This window comes from Pseudonaja textilis, chromosome Z, assembly GCF_049901715.1.
Source record: "Pseudonaja textilis isolate UNSWEBS1 chromosome Z, rPseTex1.2, whole genome shotgun sequence".
NCBI classification, from domain to species: Eukaryota; Metazoa; Chordata; class Lepidosauria; order Squamata; family Elapidae; genus Pseudonaja; species Pseudonaja textilis.
In genome coordinates, this window is record NC_142008.1 from 91,008,466 (window position 1) to 91,028,862 (window position 20,397).

At 37.6% G+C, this 20,397-nt stretch overlaps 1 protein-coding gene across 1 annotated transcript in view; it reads left to right on the forward strand.

The window, feature by feature from the left end:
* PPP1R1B (protein phosphatase 1 regulatory inhibitor subunit 1B) overlaps positions 1-20,397 on the forward strand; it is a 78,478-nt gene that overhangs the window by 32,750 nt on the left and 25,331 nt on the right. Inside the window, 1 exon segment of the mRNA XM_026717622.2 lies at positions 3,132-3,207. Within this exon segment, the coding sequence (XP_026573407.2) occupies positions 3,132-3,207 (76 nt within the window).

Consider the following 20,397-nt stretch of genomic DNA (forward strand, 5'->3'; position numbering starts at 1 on the left):
ATCAATTGCATTATCTTTTTCTCTCTTTTCAATTTATACACCAACCATCTGCCTGGTTTATTTGCATTTTCAAAAAAGTTCCATTTAACACTTCTGATTTTTTGAGCTAGCTCTTATTTTTCCATCAACCCCATTTTATGTTTAACTGTCCATTTGATTTTTGATATCCTTTTTTTGGTGGATATCTTTGTAAGTCCTTCTCAAGTTTCTTGTAGTCTTCCTCTAACATCTGTTGCATTCGTCTTTTTTAATATTTCTTTTTCTCATATAATCTATTATCAGTCCTCTGGCACAGGCCTTCATGGTATCCCATAAGTTTTGTATTGAGGTACCCTTTTTGAAGAAAAAGGCAATTCCTTTTCCATCTTTTGTGTAAATTCTTTTTCTTTCAGTATTGTATTATTCAAAGTCCACCTAGATCTTTTCCTTTGTCCTTGCCACTCAATTACTACTGGATTATGATCTGCCCAAGTATTTGTTTCGATATTAACTTCTTGTATATTAGAAATTAATTTCGTTGATATCCAAATTATATCTATTCTTGACCATGATAAATGTCTATTGGAATAAAAGGTGTATTATCTATTCTTTTCATTTCTTTCTCTCCAAACATCTTTAATACTTAATTCCTCTACCATTTTGAAGAAGGATTTTGGAATTATCTTTCTATTTTGTTTATTGACTTTCTGTGTTGTATAGCAGTGGTCCCTAACCTTTTTTGTGCCGCGGCCCAGTACCAGCATCACAAAATCATCCGCGGCCCGGTACCAGCATCAGCATGCATGGCAAGGCGAGCCGAGTGACCGGCTAGCCAGCCGTCCCCCGCTTCTCCCCACCACCTTCAACTCCTCCTTTGTACCTGTGTCGATGGGCTTCACGACGGCTTCGGCACGGTCACTCGGCTTGCCTTGCCATGCATGCTGAAAGAATCCTCGCGCCTTAGTTTTGTTCGAAGCCACCACCCCCCAATGAAACTAAGGCGCGAGGATTCTTTCAGCACCCAAACGCCGCTTTCTACCCGGAAAAGCTCACCGGAAGCACTTTTTCATCAAAACAAGATGGCAGTGCCCAGCAAACCAATGGCCCGATAGAAATTGTTCCATGGACCGGTACCGGTCCCCGGACCGGTGGTTGGGGACCCCTGTTGTATAGGCCAGTTTTGCATCTACTATTCCACTAAAATCTCCCATAAGACATATATTATCATATTCCAGTTCTATAATTTTCTTGTGCATTTTTTATAAAATTCTTCTTGTTTTCCATCAAGAGTATATATTGCTACTATAAGTATCTTTGCATTGTTGTCAATTATTTCCACCATTAATATTCTTCCTTCTTCATCTGTAAAAATTAATTCAGCTTTAATTGTATTTTTAATGTATAATGCAACTTCCCCAATAAAGTATATAAATTCTCAATTTTAGGATATTTCAGTACCTGAACATATTGTTTTTTTATGTAAATCTCTTGCAGGCAAATTATGTCCAATTTTAATTTTTCTAATTTCATTAGAACTGATAGCAGAAATGTTGAGTAGTTTGAAGAACCAGCAAATACCACTTCTGACTGGAGATTTTACAATATCCTTCCCCTGCCACACCCACTAAGCCATGCTCACAGAACTGGTAGTAAAACTTTTTTGAATCCCACCACTGCTATACACTTACTTAATTCATCTCTGAGTCAGAACATTCATCTATATGTGACTCTAAGACATGGAAAATATTTCAGACATGCTGGGTCAATTTTCTCTTTGACTGGAACTCTGAGATCACCCAGCCAGAAGCTGATGCCCATATAGATACAGGATGATAATGAATAATTCAGATTTTTGCCTGTGGAGAGATGTCAGAAAAGTCTGTTGAGAGATATGCTGCGGTTTGCTTATAATTCCTTTTAGTGACAATTGCTTTATCCTATATTTCCTTTAGGAGTTCAAGGGAACATTTTATTATTTAATTGATTATTGAATTCCCAACACAACAACTGTGAAGTAAGAGGGACTAGCCCTAAATGCCCCATAAGTCAGATGAGCTCTTGGATCAAGGTCTCCCCTGTTCCAATTCCAGGATCTTCACTATTTTCTATGTAATTAAGATTGCATTGTTGACAAATCAATGTTCTGAATATAAAATTTCTTAATTTGATTAATCAGAGTGACCAGTTTTAAACTGGCCAAAGGATCATCATTGAATGAAATGGGCAGCAAGTACAAACAATGTCAACATCACAGACTTTTCTGACTCACGCTCTTTTCCCAACAAATCAATCACAATCCAAAGGGAACAGAAACCTTGTAATGCTTCTGCAAAATAATTAGCTGTGATAAGCAGAAGCCTTGCCAAACTGTGAGAGACTGGCCAAAAGATAATGGACAAGAAATAATTTGCAATACAAGAATCTTCAAATACAAATTCAGGATACTGGAATATCCATGAGTTTCAAAACGTCTTTGCCTTCTGCAAAGTATGTTCATTTCACAGCTGGTTTTTATCTTCTTGAAGGAGGGGCCATTACCTTGCAGCCTTACTCCCGAGTCACTTGTGCTGTTGTAGCTGCTCTTTCCTACGAGCAATCCTGTGTGCATGCACACTTGGCACAGGCTCCTCAGGAACCTCCTCATCATTGCTGCAGCCCCCACAACCTCTGAAGGCAGCAGTCCACTCCTTAATGGTCCTGGCCCCTCATCTAAGTCCTCACTCTCCTCAGCCATCCGCACCTGCTGTTGGCTAACCACAACACAGACACTCAAACTCTTAGAAGAGGCATCCCCCTTTTTTCATGTGAGATCAATCTCCTAAGGTTATGAATGCATTAATTCATGATTAAGTCATTGCCCAAAATGCAAATTTATAGTTCTTTCAGAACAGGATCCCTGTCTTGTGGTTTGTGAAACAGTGATGAAAAACTAAACAACAAATGTTATGTGATAATATATACTGTATACAATCTAACTGTATATACAGTCCTATATGTACAGAGAAAACACTTCCCTGGATCAAAGTGAACACAGAACCCTAATTTAGCCATTTGGTTAAAATCGTTGTCCTGTATTATTTAATAGGAATAATCATATTTTTAAAAGAAAGGTCTTGCCTTCAAATCTCTTCTCCCTTCTTCTTGTTTTTCAGAGAACTCTGGGTGAAGGATACCATCTTAAAAACAAAAGGAATGCCCCTTGTGTCTATACCCCCCCTTCTCTTAAAGGTAAGATAACTCTCTATTGTTCACTATTCACAATGTCAGTCTTAATGAATAACACGATTAAATTCTTCTCACTGCTACCATAAAATTTGCTGCATTGGTTTCTGGATTTCATAGCAGCAATAGCTACAAGGCAAGAACTGACATACCGGAAAAATATTTGCAGTGCTTCCTGAGAATGTCATTGTATACTTGCTTTATAGATAAATACATAGTAAGGGTTGGGTTAATGGTATTTTCAGGCACAAAAGTACCCTTAAAAATGGCTTTTAGTGTCCCCAAACTCCTACTTCACATGCATTTTTTTAAAATATTCTTCTAAGAAAAAGAAATTAAACATGAAGCTGACAGGCTGCAAAGCTAAGCACCCCAGCCTCTAAACTTTATTTCTCTTTGGGCTCCAGAAAGACCCCTACTGGAATTAGAAGGCAGTGGTGAAAGCCTAACTTGTATTTTAAATGTACTCTTCTTATTAACCATTTATAGCAACCATTGTGTGATTTAACAAGTCTCCCATTATAATAATTTTGGGATCATGCCACCCACAGATTCGCCAAAATTCAAAACAAATATTTAGCCTCAAAAGATCAACTATTCAAAGTTTACAGTTTTACTTGAAGATAGTGGAAAATTACAAATTTGATAGTTGATGACTTATAGCTGTTAGATATTTCTCTCTATATTATTTATTTTCATTTTAAAAATGGTTGTAAGTAGAAAAACCCTCGGTCTTTCTCAAAATAAGATACTATGAGCCTGGTTTATATACCAACTATACCAATTCCTAAGTTGCTTTGCTTAGTTTATCTTAGCACAGAATGTAAATCTTTCTGTTGTAGCCTAGAAATCTTTATTTATGATTTTAATCAGGTTATATGGACTGAGTCTAACATGGTTTATTCAATATTCCATTATTTCACATACAATAATAGTTGAACCTAGTCATTTTATACAGAAACAATGTTTTATTTGAGGAGACCAGGATGGTTTAAGAACTCTGGATTTGAGTTACATAAAGAGATGATGCATGGATAGATGAACAGACAGATGACAAACTGACAAACATTTAAGAATTATTTTAAGGATTATTGCATGTATAGGCTGACTTTCATGGCAGATTGTAGGAGAAAGACTGGAGAGAAAATAATATGCATATATCATACTTTTTGTCGAGATTTATCCCTTGTACACCTTATTTTTTAAGAGAGGGAAAATAATTGTGGTTTAAATAGAAAAGCAGTGTTGGTGAGCTAAAGATACGCAGAAATCAAGGATTCCTTTATTGGCTCTTCTGCTCCTGCTATGCATTTGGAACCTGTGGGTATTCCTTGGAGCACTATTAGTTTTACCATTCTTTTATTATAATGTCTTCATTAATTTGTAAGAGACTTGTTTAGATAAAAGCAGCATATAAGTAAACAAATACATATATAAATATTGAATTTTTGACATTAGTAACCTCAAAGAGTCTTGCCAAAGCTAGTGTGATGTCTCTTCCAGATTAGAGGATCTCATTGAGGTTACCATATTTAAGGTCCTTCCAGTCCTGCATCTCCAAATTTCTTTTTTCTTTAAAAAAAATATATAGTGCCTCATAATCTCCATTTGAATTATTTATTTGTATGTGCACTCACATATCCACATAAACACACACAAATAAATATACTTAATTAAGACAGAAATTAAAAACTGGTGGATCTCTTTAAAATGTTCTTAGTTAATGACAGAATATGACTTGTAACAATGAAAATTTAGCTAACATTAACATTTGTGGACAGGACAGCTTAACTTCCAACTGTATGCAGTTCTTCTGAAAATGTTAACTGCAAATGCTCACATCTTCATCAGCTGCTTTTTTTCACACTTGCATAAAACTCCCTTACTGTTAATTTCTTTTCTTGGCTCCTGGAGTACTTGTAGTTTAAGGACAAAGGCTCTTTTGCACCTAATTTGAATGTGATAGCTGACCCTTCTTGCACCTAACTTGAATTCTTATGTTTGATGAAAAGTTTAAACTCCATCTGTTTCAAAACTATTTTGCAGAAATGAAGGTGACCCTAGGGGCATGGGGAAATGGTGGAGAAAACTAAATATGTGTGGGTGTTATACATGCACAAACTCTGTATTCGTTTGCATTGACTATATTAATTCTGGATAGAGAGACTCAGTTCTAGGGAGATGGGATGACTCACCTCTCTATCTCTCCTCCACCCCCCTCCGTCTCTCTGTATGTAGACTATGCTTCCGTTCAACCTGCCTAATTTTTAAATGGGATAGAACATTTCATACTGACTTTCTTTCAACACTCTCAGTTAAGTTCAGTTTGTTCCAAGCAATGTATTCACCTTGCAGGTTTTAAGTGAATTAGTTACATTCCCTGATGAAAAACCTGAGCTAAAAATGAACTCAAAAGTCTACTGAACTGAGATGAGCTGATAAAGATGTACAGTATAGTGATGCAAATCCTTATTCAAATTGTTGATTGCAAGCACCAGCTTTACTTAATATTAGTTTAGAAGGGAATGCTTCTCCTTAAATGATACCTGCCCAAACATCAATGATAGCTGCATCAAATAAGAATGATACCTACAGTCATGACTGAAGGCAGATTTCAATCTGGGTTTCCCGGATAAGTTCAATATCTAAACCCCTATTCTGTCCTAGTGTCCCAATTCCTTCTGATGAAACCATATCTAGCTAAATGCTATAGCCTGGCTCCAGGTTGAACTTGCCCACTGAATCTTAATACCCCCCCCGCCTTCATTACAAGTTATATCTTGTAATGCAAAGGTGGTATTCAGCAGGTTCTGACCAAAGGTAGTATTCATGGAGAACCGGTAGCGGAAATTTTGAGTAGTTCAGAGAATCGGCAAATACCAATGCTGACTGGCCCCACCCCCATCTATTCTCTGCCTCCCAAGTCCCAGTTGATCGGCTGGGTCTTCTTTTGTTGCCCTGCACAGGAAAATGGAACTGGAAAGCAGGTTAGTGGGGTAGGGAAGGAATTGGGATTTTGCAGTAACCTTCCCCCAGGAGTGGGGTGGGAATAGAGATTTAACAGTATCCTTCCCCTGCCATGTCCATCAAGCCACACCCACAGAACTGGTAGTAAAAAAAATTGAATCCCACCACTGTTCTAATGAATGATTAGTGCATATTTTACTCATAGTTCACAATATATTTTGTGTTTGTTATCATAGGAGAAAAAAAATATCCATATTTTTTTTTCACATTGTCAAAACTATTTGAAGGCCTGGAATTGAATTGAATGGGATTCTGAGCTGACACATACACTGGATTCTTTCTTTTTCTCTAAGTGTATAGATTGTGCAGAAATTACTGTAAACAATTCCCACAAAGAGAAGTGGATGTTTTTTCATGCAGGAAACCAAGAAACCAAATCCATTTCTTGTAAATCCAATTATCCCTACTTAATTACTGAGAATGTCATATTTTCTAACACCAGGCTAATATACAAGGGACATGATTTCATTCGTAGTATCTTGCTATACAATCTTGGCCACAATCAATAGGCTAATTAGCAATTTTTAATTAATCTCTGGCATAATACTCTTGATTTCCCCCCTTAAAGCTTGCTAACCTGAAACATGCATTAATCAGTTAATATGGTACAAACATATATGTAAAATAAATTGAAATGATGAGTTCTTTTTGTTGTTTTAATTTTAATACATTTCTCTCGTATCAAATGAAAAAGGTTTTTTTTTTAAAAAAAAGTTTGACTGGTAAAGAACAGGCAGTAATTATTTCAAGTATTTTAAAATTCATCTTTCAAGACTAATAAATAGGCTTGTCAATGAAATATGAAACTTGCTTTATATTTGTTCCTTCATGAAGCATCACCTTTAACTAAAAATGAAAATCTTGGAGACAGAGGAATAAATGAAATTAACAATATATCCAGCTCATGAATTGCCACTTGAGATTTGCTCAAAATGCCAACATAGATCTTCCAGAAATTGGTGGTTTTTTTATGTCATCAAAATTATCCATGTCTCTTGGGAATCAGTTAAAAGCAACTCTATTATAATTAACTTCAATGGAAAATATCTGAGTCCACTAAAATATTTTGTTGCCATGAAAAAATAGGATGATGAGCTTCCTCGGTATTTTATGAGCAAAAGGCCACCAACCTGTTAGTTGAATCTTTCTCCAAGATTTGTAAAGGAAGACCATTCTCTGAGAGGAGAGACAGAGATGTGGTCTAATCCAGTGGTTGCCAACCAGTGGACTGCAAGAAAATTTTGGTGGTCCGCAGAGAAATGTCACCCCCAAAGCACCCCCCCAAAGCAATTAATCCAGGCTGCGTGGGAACACAAGGCTTGCATTGCTTGCATTGTGGACAATAAGAGGTAGTGAGCGGAGGGGGGAAAGGGCAGGGGGGGGAACTCACCCCACATGCTTCGCCTATAAATTTTCCTGCAGACAGAGACCCTGGAAAAATCCCCCAAAAAGTCTGCAGGAAAATCTCCAGCCCATTTCCTATTGATCGGTCGTTCTTTATTTGGGGTTGCAGAATACCATCCCTCCTTCTCTCTCCCCCGAGAACAGAGCTGAAAAGCAAGTTAGGGATGTGGCTGCCTTGGAGGGTATGTGAGGGTGTGAGGGACCTCTGTGTGCGTGTGTATGTGTCTGAGAAAGAGAAAGAGAAAGAAAGAGAGACAGAGACAGAGAGAGAAAACATCACCACCAGCCCTCTGAGGTTATATCAGATATCCCTCTCTTTCCCTGTCTCTCTCTCTCTCCCTCTCTCTCTCTCTCCCATCAATGTCAACAAGCCACTGTCAGTCAAAATTCATATTAGTGGTCCATGGGATTTAAAATTATGAGTTTGGTGGTCCCTGAGATCCAAAAGGTTGGCGACCCCTGGTCTAATCCATATCCTGTAGCACACAATCTCTCCTCCATTTCCCAGGAACACGTATCAAGTTTATTAAAAAGCTAATGGTTGAGTCAGCCCTGGAAATACCACTGTCCAGATTGTTCTTCATGCAAGAAAAAGTTGAGCAAAATGATGAGATGAGAAGAGTAAAATCTACTAATACCAAATCATTAATTTCACTATCCGATTTCTTTAATTAAAAAAAAAATGCTTGTTTATCCTGTTAATGATAGTGTCCTTTCAGCTCTGCAGAGTTCATTGGAAGCAGTGTGCATGTCTGCCTTACAGTAGATTTCCCCAGTATTATAACTCCTCGGGACAACCAAGCTGAATCCAAAACTAGAAGAAGAAGGTTTGAGTGGTGCCTTGGGGAGGGGAGTAAAGAGGGAAGTGGGTCTATTCCATTTGGCAATCTCTGATTTCAAAAGTTTGTGCAAATGATCATTTGAGACCTTTGGCAAGATCAAGTTTTCTTCGTATTAACAACCTGCAAGGTAGATGAATGGAAGAAAAATGAGAGGATGAGTTTATGTGTAATGCCAGGCAGCATAATATTAACCATGAGTTATTAACAGAAAACTATATAAAAAGACCTGAACAAAAAGTAATCCCAAATATTCCTGAAAAACATTTAGTGAAAAGCAACTGTGTAACACTGAGTGTAATGCCCTTGTTAGAATCAGACTCTGAGGGAGAAGAGGAACAGCCAACAGGGAGTAGAGGTGTGGCTCCAGACCTTGAGAGGAGGCTGGGGAAAGGCAGAGGCCGGTTGGGCAGTCAGAGGTAGAACCAGGCCCATCCCCTCTTCATCCTAGCACACGCAGGGAGGAACAGAGAAGGAAACAATTTGGCTTACAAGAGAGGAAGTGGCCATGATCCCCCTCATTGGTGGCAGCTGGGGAGAATAGTATATAAGAGAGACGGTTAAAACACAGCGTTAGTTTAACAGTATATAAGAGAGACAGTTAAAACACAGCATTGCCAGAAGCAAAATGTGTTTTATTTTGGGCTGAAGTTATCTTGGTTGGTGTCGTTGTGTCTTGTTATCTCCTTGGTAATTACTTATCCTGGTCTGTTGTGGAAATTCCTTAATTGTGGTTTGTTTTAGTTTTTTATTTCACCTCTATCTGCTCATTAAGTTCAGACTGTATTGCTTTCTTTTGAAGACTATTTTTGAATAAGTTTTATTTCCAACTGAGAATTATTGAACAGTTGGGCTGAGTTGGAGGCATTAAAGGACATTTATTTATGTTTTGGATTTTGTTACGTTTGTATTACGCTCCTGGTCATCACACTGAGGTTCTTTATTTGGAGGGAAACTAACACAGACATATCTAGGACTTTGGCGGGGGGAGGCGGGGGGGATTTTAATGAACTCAGAACAATGATAGGTAAGATTTAATGGCAGGACAAGAAAATTGGAAAAGAATCTAAAACTATGTCAGAGTAACTAAAATTAGAGATCTTAAAAAGTTCATTTACAGATAACTCCAGTGAAGAAGTAAAATGGAGAAGGAGAAGGCAATACAATCAAATTTGTATATATTATTTTAAACAAATATTGGAACTGCAAAATTGCCAGATGACAGAAGAAAAATGTCAGATTTCATGCCAGGCATGGCAATAAATCTTGACTTTCCAGAAACATAACCCCACATTCATTCATTAATTAAGAGCAAAGCTTATCGATGTGATGTGGCTAGGTAGGCTGCTAGGTAGGCTAAGTCATATATAGATGATTTACAGAAATCAGTTCCAAGAATTAAATCCTAGATCTCATTTTGCATTAAAAAAAAATTTGGCCATTCTCCTCCCAGATTTGAGAATGGGGACATCTGTTCCATTCTTACATAATGATTCTGTCCCCCTGACCTTCCAGCTTTAGCCCTTAGAGAAAGCAAGTGATGTCTCTATCTTCACACTGTGTATATATGTGTGTGTAAGGAGGGGGCAGTTTCTAACAACCAAAGGCCAATCAGTCCGACATTAATATCTGAGAAAATTTTAGAAAGACCACAAAGAACCATAGCTGTAAGCACATTGAAAACAAAGTGATAATTGGCAGAAGTCAGCATGGATTTGTCAGCATGGATTTTTTTATTGGGCATTTCATTAATAGATGTGGGAACATTGTAGAACCTAATAGATCTTAATTACTTAAGAAAATACTCCATGACAGTCTGATTAGAAATGCATTGCATAACATGACAAGGGTGTATATAACAGGCTCAAAAATTATATTCAGAATGTGCTCCCTATTATTAAGCTGGAGTGATTGCAAGAAAGATACCCCAAGTTTTAAGACCTCTTCACCATTTTTATTAATGACCTTGGTAAAATGAGCTCACTTGTTAAGCCTACAAGTGACATAAAATTAATTGAATAGTTAATACTCTGGAAAGGAGAAATGAAATTCAAAATAATTTTAATAAGTTGAATGTATACTATAATGTTTTTCATTATGTTCCATCAAGTTGTTGGGACATGATAAGACATCAGGTTGTCTTAAGGACCATATAGTTTTTCTCCATGAAATATATGATTTACCAGTTCTTTGCATTGGAATTTGGCTTGCCACTCAGAATTGGTTTGGTGGGGGTAAGGCTTGCTATATAAATCTAAATAAATAGATTTATATATAACGGTGACAGAAGTGGTATTCTTCACTTAAGAAAACTCAGATGCACAGTTACTGAATGGAGGGTGCCTGGTTTAGCAGATGTACTTGTGAAAAAGATCTTGGAATAGTAATTGATTATCAACCAAATATGAATCAGCAATGTGATGTCCCTGCAAAAATAAAAGAGAGCAAATGCAGTTTTAAGCTGCAAAAACAGATGTATAGATTTCAAATCATGGGAAATAATAGATCCACTTTATTCTGACTTTATCAACTGCACTGGGCAGATGTTTTAAATAGAATTCAGGAAAATAATGGGCAAATTCAGAGAACAAAAAATAAATTAGAGACTAGGAATTAAGTCTGTTGAAGAAACACTGAAGGTCTTGGGAATGTTTAGACTTGAACTAAAAAATCTGAACTGGGGATAGAGTATAATAGCACTCTTTGGAAAAAGGACACTCAGAATTTCAAGACCATCTCACTTTCATTCCAAACTGCAAATAATCCAAAAATGGGTTGAAGATACAGAAGGCAAAATTCAGTTTTAAACTCTCCAATCTGTAAAAACAGTTGGGCAAAGAGATGATTTTGAGAACTGAAGGAGATTGCCTTCCCCAAGTGACATGTTGATACAGAGATGAAATAGTCATCAATAAAGATTCCTTAATTTGGGTTCTTGCACTGATCAAAGGGCGGGGGGGCTTAACAATTTAAAGGTCTTCTCCTGACTTTAAGTTGCCCTTGATGTCTGAAACTATAACTACAGTGACATTACAAGAGAAAATGTATCTCATGATTTTATAGTCCAAATGATTCAATTAGGTATTTGTGTCATCACATCTGACCCAAATATGTGAGTTATGTCATTTGCCCTGATATGTCGTGCTGCATTAATTGTCATTTTCCCTCTATTACCCACTTCCATGAATGACCCAAAATGTTATTTAATTCCATTGCTGAGATGAGGGTGACCAAGCTGAAATTAAATCAAAATGGATATGCTCTTGGTAAATTAGAAAATGGTCATTGGGGTTTAACCTATCTTGATGAGTTCCACTTTTGAAAGAGCAGAGCGATGGCTTTGGACAGGACTGCTCTTTGAACCTTAAACGTGCTTTTGCACATTTAAGGCTGGTGTGGCAATGATAGTCCTGAGCTAGTCCGACAGACCTTGTCTTAGCTAGGGATAATATCCTTAAAATGTACGAAGCGTTCAAAGTAGTGTTCAACCTTTTTTTTATAGTTTTTTTTTATCTCTCCTTTATAATTTTTATAAATAACTCAAAGTGGCAAACGTACCTAATATTGTTTCCTGTTCCTATTTTTTTATTCAAAAACCTTGTGAGTCAAGTTGGGTTGAGAAAGAGTGACTGACCTAAAGTCATCCAGTTGGTTTTCATGTCCAAGGTAAGACTAGAATAGTCGCCTGGTTTCTAGATTGGTTCCTTAACAACGAGACCAAACTGACTCTCCGCTGCAGATAGAACCAGGGGTGAGATTTGACCAGTTCGCACCTATTCGTTAGAACCGGTTGTTAACATTCTAAGCAGTTCAGAGAACCAGTTGTTAGAAGAAATTACTGGCCTAATCCTGTAAGGAAGGCAGGAAGGAAACATTCTGGTGTTGCTTACAGAAACTGCCTCTCCGTTAACCCTTCTTACATTCTTGGCAGGACTAGACTTGCTGTCTCAGGAACTTCTCTGGAGTTTTTTCCCCCTCCTTTGCTGGTAGTTTGCTTGTGTGAAGTGACCATTTAAAGTTACAATGTCACTGAAAAAAATGACTTATGACCATTTTTCACACTTACGACTGTTGCAGCATCCCCACAATCATGAGAGACCAGGCAAGGAGATGCATGCCTCAATGTAAGTGATATTGAGTTGGCCACACCCAGCCAATAAATAACATGACCACCAAGCCATGTCCACCCAGTCACATGACCACTAAGCCATGCCCACACCTAAGCCACGCCCACAGAACCGGTTGTTAAAAAATTTGAATCCCACCCTTGGATAGAACAGTAATAATGAAAGGTTGTTGTATGATATTGATGTTTTGAGGTGAATTAGAATGATGTGACTATCTCCATCTGTGCTGGAAACCTGACAGGGAGGATTCCAGCTGACACGGAAATGTTTGATCTCCCTATTGCAAACAATTGCACCAGGAAGTATGGATTTTCTCTCATTGCTTACCCTTTGCAAAAGCATATCACTCATTTCCCACTTCTTCCCATTGTGAGATTCAGATATCTGCAACCTCAGTGGCTTTCTATAAGGCCTTGAAAACCTTGAGCATTGTGTCAAGGCAGGGGTGGGACAGCCTAGAACCCGGGTGGGTGGGTTGGCCCAACTGAAGCAAAGACGATCTTCGTTTGGTGTCAGCTGCTCTTCGGAGCTACCGGTTCTGTAGAACCAGGCCGAATTGATAGAATCCCACCCCTGTGTTAAGGCATTGAACAAGCCCATTCTGTAATCCTTTGGGGATTTTTGTGATTTGGCCTCAGTCATGCTGTGGCATTTTGCTAGTGGTTACAAGATTTTATGTTTTAATCCTAAATTAGCTGCCCAGAGAAAATATTTATGTGGTAGGCAGCTATAAAACAGTTTCAATCAATGCACTGATCAATGAATGAGCCAACAATTCCTATAGCTGAGCATACAGCAAAAAGATGAGCAATCTTTCTTCTATCAGAGATTTCACAGACTCATTGCAAAAATGGGTGGGGCCGAAGCAAACTGTGGGTGTGACCAAAACCAAAAGTGGCTATGTTTGTTTATTATAAGAATTTATGTCACCTCTCCTTTTCACTTTCTTCTATCTCTTTTCTCTTTGGCTTTATTTATTTTTCTCTCACAAAGCAGATTGCCAGAAGAGGAACAAAAAAAAAAAAATCACACTAAGTTTGTTTTTTCTCATAAATGGAATCTTTATTTTTAGCTGTGGCTATGACAATAACAGATGGGAGGGGCTTGATCATGAAGGTGGGGGTACTCCTTGGCCTGACTGCTATTAAATCTGTTTTATGGGTATACTATAGTTTGTATACACTTTATGCCTAAAGTAGCAAAAAGACAACGAGGAGGAAGAGGAGGAAAAGGAAGAGGAGGAAGAAGAGGAGGAGGAGGAGGAAAAGGAGCAGGGGCAGGGGCAGGGGCAGGGGCAGGGGCAGGGGCAGGGAAGAAGAAGAAGAAGAAGAAGAAGAAGAAGAAGAAGAAGAAGAAGAAGAAGAAGAAGAAGAAGAAGAAGAAGAAGAAGAAGAAGAAGAAGAAGAAGAAGAAGAAGAAGAAGAAGAAGAAGAAGAAGAAGAAGAAGAAGAAGAAGAAGAAGAAGAAGAAGAAGTAGAAGTAGTAGTAGTAGTAGTTGGAGATCACACTGAGCCTGGTGACCAGAGATGTTCAACTTTTGTTTAATTGGACCTTGTACCAATCTTTGGATTTTTTTTTTCATTTGATGATGAAGAATCCCCAGACATGAATGGATGATGCCTAATGTAAAAGTATCAGTTCTGTTCTGCCATCTGGCCTTCTAAGGATGTGAATTTCTATCTCAGGAGTTTAAAATCCTGCAGTAACTGGACTCACATTCTTAACATGTCCCCCTTCGCAGAAAACATTGTCAGAAAAATTTGTCAGAAAAATATTCTAATAATTGGTCTTTAAATAGGGCTTGTCAAACACATTTTGTCTCAAACTGCCTTGACTTTTCCAGAATTTGTTTCAGAAGTTACGCCGAGATGTCATTGGATGGCTAGAAGATACCTTTCAGCCTTGATACCCATGTTAACAATACTGTTTGCAAATGAGTACATTGATGTGTGTGTGTGCACGCACATGAGTATGTGCACGTGTGCCTGCAAATTTCCCCTTGCCCTGGCACTACTGTTTTCATTTCAGTGTCAATGTCTCCCTGAAAATTTAATTCTTCCTTTACCTACTAAGGTAAGGACTACAAGCAAGCTCACTACCTTAGGTAGCCTGGTAGCATAGTTGAAAAGATGTGGAAAGTTGGTGGCACAAACGCACAAACATTTTTGAAACCCTCAAACATGCAATCATATAATCCCGATCTAGGGGCTGACAAAGAAACCATCTTTGATTGCAGTTGGAATGAAGTTGAGTCTCAAAATGGGTGAGGAACGCTTCCCCCTTCTTAGGCATGCATTCCACAAGAGGCCCATTTCTTCCTTTTCCTGACATTAAATACTCATGTCACTTGCTCAGAACACTCATTCATTTCCCATCAGCCTTTACTTTCATCATCACTCCCCCGCATCTATTGTTCTCATCTGTCTCTTTGTGTCTTTTTTCTCTACAACTATTTCATATTCTGAGGCTGAGTTGCACATTCTGCCTTCCCACACATGCCTGAAGCTTTTACCTTGTCCCATGGCTGTGCTTTTAAAGATGTTTTCCATCATGCACACAAACATACACCAACAAGATAGAATTAGGAAGAATCTGGAGCTCATGTGCAAGTAGCAAAAGGGAGTTGTTCAAAAGGAGAATGGTTTTCTCCTTTGATTTTGTAAAGATAGGAAAAAAAATGGCATAGTTTTGAAGAAAACTATAGGGCATACTTGAAATAAGCGGCGGCAAGGTGTTTAAGAAATACAAATCTTACCTTGGAATCCACCATCCAAGAATGCCTAGTGGTACATGACATATGCTCAAAATATTTTTAATAAGTTTTATACTGTATATAGTTCCCTATTGGCTATTTGATGATCTCAAAGAAAGCTAAGCAAGGTGGGGACTAGTTATTACTTGGATGAGAGATATCAGGAAATCGCAGTTATAAATTAGGGTTAGGCAAAGGTACTTCACCTCCGTACACTTGCAAAAAAGTACAACTTGAAAGATAATCACTAGGACCAAATGTCTATTCGTGTGTATTTTTACTTTTTCATGAAAACATGGCACCTCTTTTTTCTGTAGAGTGGAGATGACTGCAAATGTAGTTCAATCTTTCTTCTCCTTTGTCATTTCAATGATTAATCATTTAGCCCAACATTTTACTGTTACTTTTCAATTTTTTTTAAAAAAAGGAAAACAAGCTTATTACACAAACTTGCTAATGATATAATTTTCCATACATGTTAGGAAAACTTCATAGTTAGATTTCTGGGTGTGCTCCTGTTCTAAGAAAGGTAGGCATTTCTCTAAGTCATGTCACAACTGTTTTGTTAACCCTTTTACTTAAAACTAGAAATTACTTGTGAATGTAATTTCACAAAAAGCATAATCTTTGAAAAACCTTTCAGGACCAGCTCCTTGCCAAATCTATGGTCACTAGCCACAGTCATTCCCATCTTCAAAAAGGGAGAGCCCAGCCTAGTTGAAAATTACAGACTAATCTCCTTATGCTGCATCACCTGTAAAGTGATGGAATCAATTATTAACCAATCCATTATCCTCCACTTAGAGACAAACAACCTACTCTCCAATAAACAGTTTGGTTTCAGAAGGAAACTGTCCTGTAACCTGCAACTCTTGCACTGTCAAAACATATGGACTGCACAACCTGATCAAGGCAAAGCAATTGACTCAATTTACATAGACTTTTGTAAAGCCTTTGATTCAGTGGTACATGACAAACTACTCCTAAAACTAAAATCTTATGATATCTCTGGATTCCTGCATAACTGGATAGAAGCATTCCTGTCAAACAGGCAACAAATGGTCGAAATTGGGAGCGTCCTATCAAATCCTCTACCTGTCCAAGGCAGTGGTGTCCCCCAAGGCAGTGTCCTAGGACCAACTCTCTTCCTATTCTATATTAATGACCTCTGTGATTATATTAAGAGCAACTGCATTCTTTTCGCTGCTGATGTAAAGCTATTCAACACCACTGACAATGCTGCTACCCTTCAAAAAGACCTCGACTATGTGTCAGAATGGTCAAACAAATGGCAACTTCAAATCTCAACAAATAAATGCTCCGTCTTACATATTGGTAAAAAAACATATCAAAAAATAAAATACAAGCTGAATAGTCAAGACCTTGTTGATGACAAAAACTTTGTCAAGAACCTTGGAGTACTTATCTCAAATGATCTAAGTGCTAGAGCCCACTATAACTACATAGCCAAAAAGGCATTAAGAGTTGTTAACCTAATCCTGCATAGCTTTTTCTGCGGTAATATCACTCTACTAACTAGAGCATATAAAACATTTGCTAGACCAATAGTTGAATACAGCTCATCAGTCTGGAACCCGCATTACATAACTGATATTAATACAATTAAGAAAGTCCAGAAATATTTTAGAAGAAGAATCCTCCGCTCCTCTACTCATAGTAGAATACCTTATGCCACCAGACTTGAAATTTTAGACCTAGACAACCTAGAACTATGCCGTCTTCGGTTTGATCTAAGTATAGTATATAAAATTATATATTGCAATGTCCTACCTATCAATGAATACTTCAGCTTCAACCAAAACAATACAAGAGCACTAAATAGATAAAAAACTAAAGATAAACCGCACCAACCGCACTTGATTGCAGGAAATACGACTTCAGCAACAGAGTAGTCAATGTCTGGAATAGTCTACCTGACTCTGTGGTTTCTTCCCCAAACCCCCAAATCTTCAACATTAGACTGTCTACTATTGACCTCACCCCTTTCCTAAGAGGTCTGTAGGGGGCGTGCATAAGCGTACCAAAAAGTGCCTACTGTCCCTGTCCTATTGTTTCTTTTTTCTTCTTATTCGTATCCATTTCATATATTTATAACCACGTTTATACTTATACTTGTTATCTAATAATTGACGAAAGAAAGAAAGAAAGAAAGAAAGAAAGAAAGAAAGAAAGAAAGAAAGAAAGAAAGAAAGAAAGAAAGAAAGAAAGAAAGAAAGAAAGAAAGCGCTTTGCTTGGAATATTGCAAGCATCTGCATCTCAAGAAGGAGTCTGTTAAGATTAACTCTGTGTGAAGCAAGAGCTTTTTTTTTTTTTAAGAAAAAGAAAGGAAAAAGAATAAAATATAATTGAGTTTCACTCTGCTAGATCCTTTTCTGATAGTGTTCAGTTTTTCCTTCTAGTTGCATTTGGGAATGAGTGGTATCATGCCAACATAAGATTTTTTAACATTTGAAAGCTAATTGAAACTCAGCTTTGGATAGATGTACAGTAGGTGTGATTTCCTTGATAGATTATTTATACCAAGAACTAATCAGGAGGAATGTGTTCTTGTTGGCTTTGGTATACTTTCAATAATTTCATTTAAGATGTGTCCCAACCTCTCTGTTCCATATCTCATTATTATAGATTAGTTTGTGGGAAAATGGGACAGAACCTTTTTGCATACTAGCTCCCTCTATTATAGTTTTTCTTCTTAGGGAAGTGGCATTATTTTAACACAATTTTTAAAAATCTGTGTATTCAAACAATTCCACTTTCTGTTTCTAACTATTTGGGGTTTTTTTCAGTTTATTACTGATATTGTTTTAACTTGTGATTCACTTTGGAGCTAAAAAGTGGTGCCTAAATTTATACCTCAAAAATAATACCAATAATTCCTATACTAAAAAATATCCAAAAATGTTAAAAGTACATTAAAATTCTACTTTATTCTGCAAGCAAGCATTCTCTATGGCTTTTGCTCCCCACATTTTTCCTAGATTTCTTGTTCATGAAGCAAGGGACATACAGTATATTGCAATTGCATGCAAAACAAAAAGAAACATCAACGCAGAGCAAGCTGAGAAACTTAACTATTTTCAATCCTCCCTAACTCAAAGAACCAAATCATCAAAGACATCAATATGCTTGGATGAAAACATCCAGTGCAGTTCATTTTGCCAGCCACAGAGGTGAACATTTTGTCATGGGAGTAGTAAAAATTCTTTAAGGCAATTACATTATGCCTAATGCTAGTTTACAGCAATGTCTCTCAACCTTATAAACTTTAAGATGTGTGAATATCAACACACAGAATTATCCAGACAGCACATGCAAAATGCAAACATTTTAAGGCTAGAATTATGCCTAGTGCTTTACAACAATATCTCTCAACCTTGTAAGCTAGTAAATGTGGACTTCAGCACCCAAAATTGCCCAGTTGGTAGATGCTGGTTGGCAGTTGAAGTCCATACATCTTAAAGGTCATAAGGTTGAGAAATGTTGATTGCAGTTCTTCCTGCATCAGGACTTGAAACCATCAGACCAAATATATAAGAATTATGTTTAAGATACTTTGATGGGCTCCAAATGTTCTAATGCAATTGATCAGGTGCTTCTTTGCCAGAAGCACATATAAGACACTGCCACTTATCAGATTGCCTAAAGATAAATTGATGAAAGGTTCCAATACTCTTAATTCTTATATAAAAATTCATGTTGATTTGGAAGAAAAGCACAGCTACAGATTTACATTACTCACTTTTTTCAGCCCAGTTCTGCTTCCAACATGTTATTAGAAAGCATCTTTAGAGATAAATCTGCAGAGGTATTAAGGTCTGTCTAGTCCCCTACAATCATAAGGGCCCATCAATTTATTTACCAGCTTTTGGAAGGAGAAAAAAGCATGTTTGGTGACTATATTCAATGATATACGGGTAGTCCATGACTTGCTATAAGTGGGATTAGAATTTCTATTGTTAAGGAAGGTGGTTGCAAGTGAGTTAACCTGATTTTATAGCCTTATTTGCCATTTGTTGGTGAATCACTCCAAAAGGTTAAGTAAATCATAATTGCAATCATAATGCAAATCCAGCTACCTTTTTTTATTTTACTTGTTGGAAGCCAGCCAAATGGCAATCCCATATGTCTCTGGGACATTGTGGATCATAAATACATTCCGGTTGCCATGCACCCAAATTTTGATCACATAACTGGGGGATGCTGTGCAGAGGTAGGCTGCACTTACATTAACAACCGGTTCACTGGTTGTGAACATGTATGCAACTCTTCAGGGCTGAAACACAGCTTCAAACAAGCAGCTAATCTACTCAGGCAGCTCCAATGAGTACAGCAGGCATAGTGTGGAACTCAGCTGGGCAGCGTGGTGGGTGGAGAATGTGCCAGAAAGTTAGTTCTATATGGAAAGGATAGCGCAGAGGCTGGTGGGCGGGCCCAGCCAGTGATCACAACTACCAGTCTGCCCAAACCAGTCTGACCAGGAGCAGCCCACCACTGATGCTCTGACAATTGTAAGTGTGAGGATCAGCTTTAAGTCACTTTTTGCAATGCTGTTGTAACTTCGAATAATCACTAAACAATTGGTTGTAAGTCATGGACTACCTCTGTCATCAGTGATTTTGGGGAAAGATACAAAAATATTATTCTGTAGGATCATCTCTGCCTCTGCCAGAAATTTCAACAGAATCAATTCCATCTGTTTTGTTATATTGGTCCTTGTAACAATTTTGGTATTCTATACCAACATTCCCATGTTTGCAGTCCGAATGATACTTTTCCCTGAAATAACTAAGAGAATTGCCACATTTTGTAAGTGTTGTAAGGAAGATTTGGATCTAATACTAGAATTGCATGCTTGATTTATTGTAGTTCCTGTGTATTGTCATATATGTTGATTTCCCCCTGCCAAATACCAATTGATTTTCTTCCAAAGCAATATTATTTGTGTGTGTCTATTCATACCCTGCAATAGTTATGGTATTTGACCATAAATAAATAAAGCACTCTGGGGCTTTACAACCTACAATT